At 34.8% G+C, this 8,406-nt stretch overlaps 1 protein-coding gene across 1 annotated transcript; it reads left to right on the forward strand.

Moving 5' to 3' along the window:
* The first annotated feature begins 2,941 nt into the window (after positions 1–2,941).
* On the forward strand, positions 2,942–6,306 carry LOC148699664 (uncharacterized). Its single transcript, XM_089928055.1, has 8 exons — positions 2,942–3,034; positions 3,283–3,322; positions 3,426–3,504; positions 3,740–3,782; positions 3,868–3,966; positions 4,094–4,162; positions 4,284–4,634; positions 5,515–6,306. Exons 1-8 carry the CDS (start codon positions 2,942–2,944, stop codon positions 6,304–6,306), a joined length of 1,566 nt encoding a protein of 521 aa, XP_089784181.1.
* Positions 6,307–8,406: the final 2,100 nt, after the last annotated feature.

The following is an 8,406-nucleotide window of genomic DNA, read 5'->3' on the forward strand; positions in this document are numbered from 1 at the left end:
TTGCAATCATCTTATTTCTTGAAAAAATTTAAATATTTTCTTCTATTTTCAGCACAATCATACTACTAAAATCCAAATATCCAGAAAGATGATTTTTAAAATTTCTTTTTCGTGTTGAATGTTAGGAGGTCTATTTTCTTTAATTGATTTAAACATTTGCTTTTGGGAAAAAATTCGAATTTTCAAAATAAAATGCTCATTAGTAACCTTTATGATCTTGATGCAAGAAGTCTTCTCAACTCATATGCAAGCAATGCTATGTGACAAAAAATGCATTAACATATTTATGTGACTACTGAAGCTTAACAAATTTTATTATCATGGTTATCCCTAACTTACTAACAATCTCAATGATATATATAAAATCTAGGAATTGCTAATGCTTTAAATATGAAGTATTATCATTATTACATTCCCAGACAAAATTTTTATATTTAAGATGTGTCCCTGAGGGGAAAGTTTTTCTAAGACACATAACTGCAAAAACATGATTTCTGTAAAACATATTTTATAAAAAAAAGAGAACCCATTTTTCATAAAAATGCATTATCGTGTTTTATGACTTACTATTTTTGCAAAACAATTTTTGTAAGGGTTATTTATTTTAAATTTTATATAAAATTGTTTTGGTAAATCTAAATGCATAATTTAAGTGCTAACCAAGCTAAGATAAGATTACTGAAATATGGAACATGTCATAAATTTACAAATTTTGTTTTTTTTTATAAATGAGTTTATAGAAGATAAGAAATTAGAAGTCAAAAATGAAATTTGACAGTACAAAAGAGAAAAAAAAACTCATAAATCACATAATTATTTATTGTGCCAACTATTTTACCTAGTAATGTGAAAGGAATGAAGTGGGAAAGTAATTTAATTAAAACTTAAAAAGATCAAGCCTATACAATGGACATCTAATAGGATATCAAGAGGTTTCGTGAATAATACTAGCCTGCCAAAATTTATAAAGTTTATACTTGAAATATTTGAAGTAAACTTTTGCCTGGATTGCCACCTATTACAGTCACAATAGGTGGCGAGGGAATCCTTCAAATCCAATGCCCCACCTACAAGTCTCCTCAACCTTCATATCTCATTGTTCCTCCTAAATGCACCAATACCTGTTGCAATTACAAGAAGTGGCAAGTAATTTTTCACATAAGAAATTGATTCTTACCAATATATGATACCAGGGTGCACCAGTTCAATCATCTAAAAGCTTCATATGACTTACAAAATTTGGTATTATATTTGGGGAATGGTTGAATCATGAGACACCATATAAACATCATTTAAAACTGAGGAACTTATCGAATGACTGGTCAGCACCCAGTAACATTTTTCTTATAATTATGTTGATTATCACTCGGATGCATTTAATTGGATTATTCAATATTTTTTTCTTTTATGTAGCCAAACTGTGTTTCATTTAGTAGCCTGACTCAGGGTAGAACCAATATAGATAAGTTAGTATGTAATATTTGGACCAAATATTATTACATTGATTCTATGATTCTAATCTGATTAGATTAAAATGTTCAATAAAATTGGCAACATTTTTTGGGAAGTTCTTATTCATTTTAAAAATATTGAATTATCCGAGACCTGTTTGACAATTACAAAATAGATAGATTTTTGCAAATAAAGTAGTAGAAAACTTCTGCATTCTAATAAAACAATTATCGGCATTTTTTTTTTTGGTCCTACTACAACACTTACATGCTGTGATAGGGAAAAAAAATTTAATGCCTACATCTTAAATAGTAATATCATCATGTACATGCATAAAATTTTGTTTATTCCTAGCAGTCTAATAAGGTATACCACCATCAATGTCATTGAGTGGCTCTCAAGTCAAGTTGGCAATCTGAGTAGATGACAATACCTTTCGAATTTTAATTAATACTAATGACTATTTAAGCTACATTTATATGAAAATTATTAGCTTAGAATTCATCATACTTTATGGTTAGAATTAAAGGTGGTATCAACTCCTATAGATTATTTTACTGACAATATTAGAAAACTCATGTATACAGTCTTGTCCAGGTGTCCCACACACTTGGAAAGTGCATCTCATTCACCCTTATTTGGCTTTTTGCTTTTATCTCAGATATTTTAGATTGATTTCCTTTATGTGTTGCTCCATATGTATTTTGTCAAAGAAGCTTTAAATATATTTAAAGTAGAAATCAACTTGTTTATAATATAGGCGTCTTGCTCTGTGTCTACAGCACTTTGATAATGGTGTCTCTCAGGTAAAGCTTTTTTTGTCACCAACTCAGGCGATTCTAAAGTTCTTCTCTCTCTCTTTACTCCTTGTATATTTTCAGCCTTCTTCCTCCATATATTTTTCACAAAAATGAGATATTTCTGCATGAATAACTCTTTTTTTCCCTTTTTATTACTATAGAATGCAAATCTAAATTAAGAGTTCTGCTTGCAAGTTGTAGATACATTTGAAAGGGGATGCTAGGAATTATGATCTTGATGTTCTTTGAACGAAATAAATTAAATAGATACATTGTATCCACCGATTTTTTGGTGAAAAAAGCAATAATTTCTTCTTATTTATTTGTTCTTCATGTCTTAAGAAATCATGTATATCTTATTTTAGTTCTAATTTCTCTATATTTCTTCTTTTTCACAAGTCTATTGTCATGCTAGGTGCATGATAGGGTGACATCCAGGAATTATAAGAATGCTTCAACTAAAAATTCACACTAATTTTATCGCATGGGGAAACAATGCATGAACCAAGAAATGTAATTTTTTTTTAACATTGGTAAGACAGACTCACAGCAATTATTTTTTATTTTGTTTCTCTTCTCCTTTCCTCCACAGAAGAAAGAAGAATACAGTAACAGTTGAGGGAGGACAAAGAAGAAGTGCTAGACTATTGGCTCTCGAAGAGCAGAAGAATGAAAATGCAGCACATACCATGCCACCAATGGATGCTTGGCAGTCATCAAATGATGGACAAACAAGCACGCAAAAGCGAGGTCGTAAGAAGAAGGTTAGAAAGGTTTACAAGGTAATTTGTTAAAGGTCACAGTTCATAACTCTTAACATCATCAGCATTCTAGTGCGTTTCTATGGTCGGTCAGTCAAATAGCAGGTTATTTCTACCACTTCAAATCACTGTAATTCCTTAATCTGATCAGGGCCATGGCTTAGGTTTCTTTTAGAAGTTGGCAGACTATGTTACAGTTTCATTCTTCATCATAGTAATAGCTTGCATATTTAACTCCCGGATGTATATTAAAATGATGTTTTTTGCAGGAAGCACAACATCCAGAAGAAGTTGGTCCAAGCAGTAATGGTGACTCCTTTATGTTACAAAGCCAAGAAAATATAGATCTAGGGCTTGCCAATACAAATATTTAGTAATGATTGTGAGGCCTAAACTAGTTTTATTTGATCAGGTAATACATCAACCACTGCTTCTGCATTACAAAAGCATACAGACCGAATCATCGAGTATATTCTTGACGTACTGGAATTGTAAGTTCTACAGTACTTTGATCTATTCAATCTACCACATCACTTCAGTTGGTTTTGTCTCTCTTTAACTAACTAGACATGAAACGGAGATGATCAATTATGAAGGTCTGTTTTTGTTTTTGTTTTTCTTTTCTTTCCTTTATTTTTTTTAAAACAAAGCTTCATAGATGATATATGCAATGCAGAGTGGTGTTAAAACATCTGAAATTTATTTTGCACCCTTGTTTTATCACAGAAACGATACAAACGAACTGTTCACAATGCCTGATAATGTCCAGGTTGGTTATCACAGGCTTTGATACCTGTCACATTCCTTGATATTCTTAACCCGACTGATCATAGACCAAGTTATTCTTCTTCTAGATAAATGATTACTCTGAGAGGGTGAAAAATCCTGGTGATTTTGCAACATTAAGGCAAAAACACAAGGATGGAATGTACAAGACACTGGAGCAGTTCGAGGTTTGCCGGTCTTTTCTCAGGCTTAAGCATGCTTTGCTTCATCATGCTCACTTCTTTTGATTCTTATACCTGCAAATCTTTTCGTTAGCAATGCATTATTACTCAATCTTGAATTCACATATTGCAGAGTGATGTTTACATGGTATTTCGCAAGGCAATAGCTTCAAATGCCACAGATTCTATCCCTCATAGAGAGGTAAGACTTCCATATGTATCAATAATTTAGTGTCAAACATTTTAAATATGTTCATGAAACCATCTACTTAGTATTTCTACTTCTCTTAGTCAACTGACATATATAACTCTTGCAATTGTAGGCACTATGTCTGCAAGACCAAGCAAAACAAGTTTTCCAATCTCTCAAAAACAATCGAACATATTCTGAGTTAGAACTATCAGCTTGGCATCAAAAATATTTCAATAATAGGAAGAGGGCAGCAAGAAATGATGGAAATGTCCGAGCATCTGGTCATGCTGCCCAATTACAAGGTAGCTCACGTCCATGGATTCACAGTAACATGAAACAAAGTGGTATGGCAACCAATGTTGCAGCAAATGGAAGAACACGAACTTCAAATAGAAAACCAAGCCCAATGAGAAAACCCCAATTTAAGGCTAGTTCAAAGCCTCGTACTGGAAAAGGTAATGGAAATTTAGTTGGCATTAGAGCTCATATCTAATAATAAGTAACAAAATTTGAAAGTAATCCCATGTTTCTCTTATTTCAAATGCTACAACACCAATTCATAAATGTATTTGTTCAATTCTCCACATGTAAATGTCTATCCTATATCTGAAAAAAAAATTATATAGTTAAGCTTCAAACAACTGACATACATTTATGATTTGGCTCCAGACCTAGATGCAGCCACCCATGTATCATTGTCTCATCTTAGTCAGCTTACATGTACAAATAATTTCTCATTAATTGTAATGTTAAAAGCATGCGTATGAAATCTCATTTGATTAGATTTTTGGTTACCTGTTCCAGATTCTATAGAGTGCTCTACGTCATGCACTGAGCAACGAAGATGCACCTACAAGTTTGGGAGTGATTCAAGTGAATCAATATTTCCAATGGTTTACAAGCGACCTGCACAGCTTATTTTTTATGTAAGTCCTAAGATCTTTTACTCTTCTATTAAATCCTCGCACCAAACTTTATTGGTAGTAAGAATCTACGTTTGGGCAGCTTAAAGATGCCTATTTGCCAGAAAATTCCGGATAAGCTCATGGTTTCAAACTATACTGCAACCAAGGAAAAAAGAACTGCCATAACATATTGAGTTTTCTTATAATAGATTCTTACTGTGTTTTCATCTTGGTTTTGAAGTTGTCACACAATTATGGCTACAGATGTTCTTTACGAGTGGCCTGTTACAATTCTATCACATGACGAGTTCGTCATCTCTGAACATCTTGAACCATAAGAAGAAAGTTCAAGTGTTGCATCAAGTGCTTGCTACTATTTAATATATATTGTCAAACATCACAGCATGCAGTAATATGACTGGTATTTGGTTACTAATTCCTCTTTCTTCCCTTCAGAACAACAGCGCTCCAAGTTACAAAGCGAGCTTGATGCATTTTGTAAAGGATGCGGGCCCGTTGGCAAGGAGGGCAGCAGAGAACAAGTGTCAGGAATATGCCCAAAGAGAGAAGTCCCAGTCAGTGCCACTTCAACAGAGACCATACACTTTGACAGATAAGAGTAGCTCTTTTCCCACTTTTGGCAGCTGGTGTAGAAATCCCAACTCTGGAACAGCTTCAGCTGTCAGCAGTGCAGCAATGGCCGGTACTAATGAGAAAGAACCCACAATATTCAGTGGCATCGATTGTTCTTCCCTTGGTGCTGATGACATGCCGGGTTCTGGCCATGTTGGAGGTCCTGACTGCAAGCTCGAGACTAATGAGTTGCTTAGATTGTTCTCTCTGATTGGCACGCCAGGATTCTTGGAGAGGAGCAAGAGTATCTCGGCATCAAGTTCAAGCAAAGTTACTGAACCTGACCGAAGCTTCAATTCAGTTCTTAGTGGTGGGGGAGCTCATACAAGAACCACTGAAGAACCAAAGCAGGTTGTTCTCAGCTCAATGACTCAGACAGGGCAGTGCTCAAGGTTGGAGCAACCGGGACGAAAATCTATGCCCATTCTGCCATCATGGCAGTCACGACTTAGCGAGTCGAAAGCATTGGGACAGAAAGGGTTGGCAGGTCCTGAACCTCGTCCGCACTTGGCTTCAAAGACATCATCTTCCATCACCTTGGGCTTCGGTGAGTATGCTAGCTCTGGCCACCCATTCAGGCCAAGCACTCCGAATCTATTTCGCAGCGCAAAGTAGAATTTGACCTGTTTGTGTATGACTTTTGTGGGTTCCAACTTTGAAACAGATGCAGATAAAAGCAAGCTTCCTTTTGCCTATCCTCTCTTTCTATTTGGATATCATCATCTCAACTTTGTACATCAAATAATGACAATCATCTAAATATGTTATTTCTCTTTTTAGACAAGTCAGATTCAGAGATGAGATTTGAGATTAATAAATGGATTCTTTGACTCAAAAGTCAAAAGACCATGTGGATGGACTAACTATGACCACCTAAGGATGCTTACTGGATGCTTTAGGAATCAAAGCAGATTCGCAACTCCTTTTAACTCCTGCAATGACTTCCTCTAAAACCAAATCCTTTAGCTATTTTTCTGTAGTGTTTATCTAATCAATCGTTATATTTTTGAAGAAAATTATCAAGGCAATATCAAGAATGCAGTTCAACAGATTTTATACAGCCTAGAGTTCGAAGTGACAGACAAAGTGGAAGCAAGAGCAAAATCTAAGTTCAAATGCAGTTTCTAAATCCAATATAGGAATCTTAATTCCAAAAGTGTGATTTCGTTTACTGTATAAGATGATCACTTCAGCAACAGCTTCAACAAGGACAAATAAAAATTCTTCTCACGCCAGTTTTGACTAATATTCAGGTAGGAATTGTATATCTAGGATATAAACCATTATAAGCAGTATCAATTCAAAAAATGAGCTTCAGATGAATTGAGCATAAGCAGAATGAGTTCAGTTATACAACCTGCTAACATTGGAGAAAATGTTTTACCTCAGCACATTTGTTTCAATAGGTAAAATGCAAGATATGGAAATCTGAGGTTAAAAGTGAAATCCAAGGAAAGCTAAGCATTACCTGATTAGACGACAGGGTGTCGAACAGTTATAATGGCTTTGAGATAGTTTAGATCCTTCATGGCTGCATGACATGGCCTTCTCCATAGAAAGGTAGGGATTGGCTCTTTTTTGGGGTTCATTTGTGGGTGCGTTATAAGCATCGGTCTCTAATTTCTAACCTAATAAACTATATTGAATGTGGCAAGCACTATGATTTTTGTGGCAAAATTGGCCATATGAGGCTCTCAAAATTGTGGCACATCTCCGCCTATCATAAGCTTTGAACCTTCATCAATACACTTCCTTTTCTTTACTGTAAGGCAAACATACCTACATTGATCATCTATGCCAAAAAATCATAAAACAAGACCAAGAAAACACATAAAAGAAACACCCTACAAAATGGCTGCCATTTATCAATTACTACTACCAACACCATCACCAGTTATGGAGCTATGGGCTAAGAAGCCATGTAGAAGTAATATGCAATTCAACGTTTCTATCTTGGACTGAGGAGCCAGGTATATCATCCCATACCAGCCAATACATACTGTACCATCTAGGAACCGGTATCCGGCACCCCGAAAGATTGATTCTTGGCCGAACCAGCCTGAATCAGCCCCATATTGCTCTTCGGTACAGATTAGTACTGGGCTTAAAGGTGTTGCACCTTTTTTTTTCCTGCTGATTTCAAGTTGGGGGGTGGTTTTTTTTCTTTCTAAAAATGAATATTTTTTGCCTTTATATATGTTCCACTTCCTACATAGAATCATGTTTGTGCTATTATACTCTTTTTTTTCTCTCTATGTGGACACTATGCAAAACAAAGAAGCTAGAAACATTCATTGAAAAGGCATGAAATGTGCAACTGATTTATCTTTAATAGGAAGTAATGCATGAAGCAGTAATAAGATTTTCTTTCTTTTTTCCTTTTAAAGTAAATATCAGGTTATGTTTTTTGTTTTGTTTTGTTTTTTTTTTTGTTTTTTTTAGGGGAAGGGAACTAATACCATAATGGCTCTTCATTAGCCCTTGAAGAGCAGCAAAACAAGAAAGAAGCACATGTACCAATGGATTTTGTGCAGGTAACAAGGGATGACCAAGAAAACATGCAAAAGAGAGTCAGAAAGGAAAAGATGGGCACAATTTATAAGGTCATTCTTTTCATCAAATTTTCAAGATCTCGCCAGCATTACCGAATGCTTCTTTGAGGAAAAATAGAGATTTACTGATTTTGTTGAAGTTGACAACTAGCCATGCATGCAA

The sequence above is a fragment of the Phoenix dactylifera genome, chromosome 17 (assembly GCF_051530095.1).
Source record: "Phoenix dactylifera cultivar Ajwa chromosome 17, Ajwa_hap1_PhDact_Kaust_v1.1, whole genome shotgun sequence".
NCBI lineage: Eukaryota > Viridiplantae > Streptophyta > Magnoliopsida > Arecales > Arecaceae > Phoenix > Phoenix dactylifera.

Bases quoted from the DNA above. Each gene is read 5' to 3' on its own strand.
- LOC148699664 (XM_089928055.1), top strand. From the start codon at position 2,942: ATGCCACCAATGGATGCTTGGCAGTCATCAAATGATGGACAAACAAGC. The intron at 3,323-3,425 runs GTGACTCCTTTA...TTATTTGATCAG, and splicing joins AGTTGGTCCAAGCAGTAATG to GTAATACATCAACCACTGCT. The intron at 3,967-4,093 runs GTTTGCCGGTCT...CACATATTGCAG, and splicing joins AGACACTGGAGCAGTTCGAG to AGTGATGTTTACATGGTATT.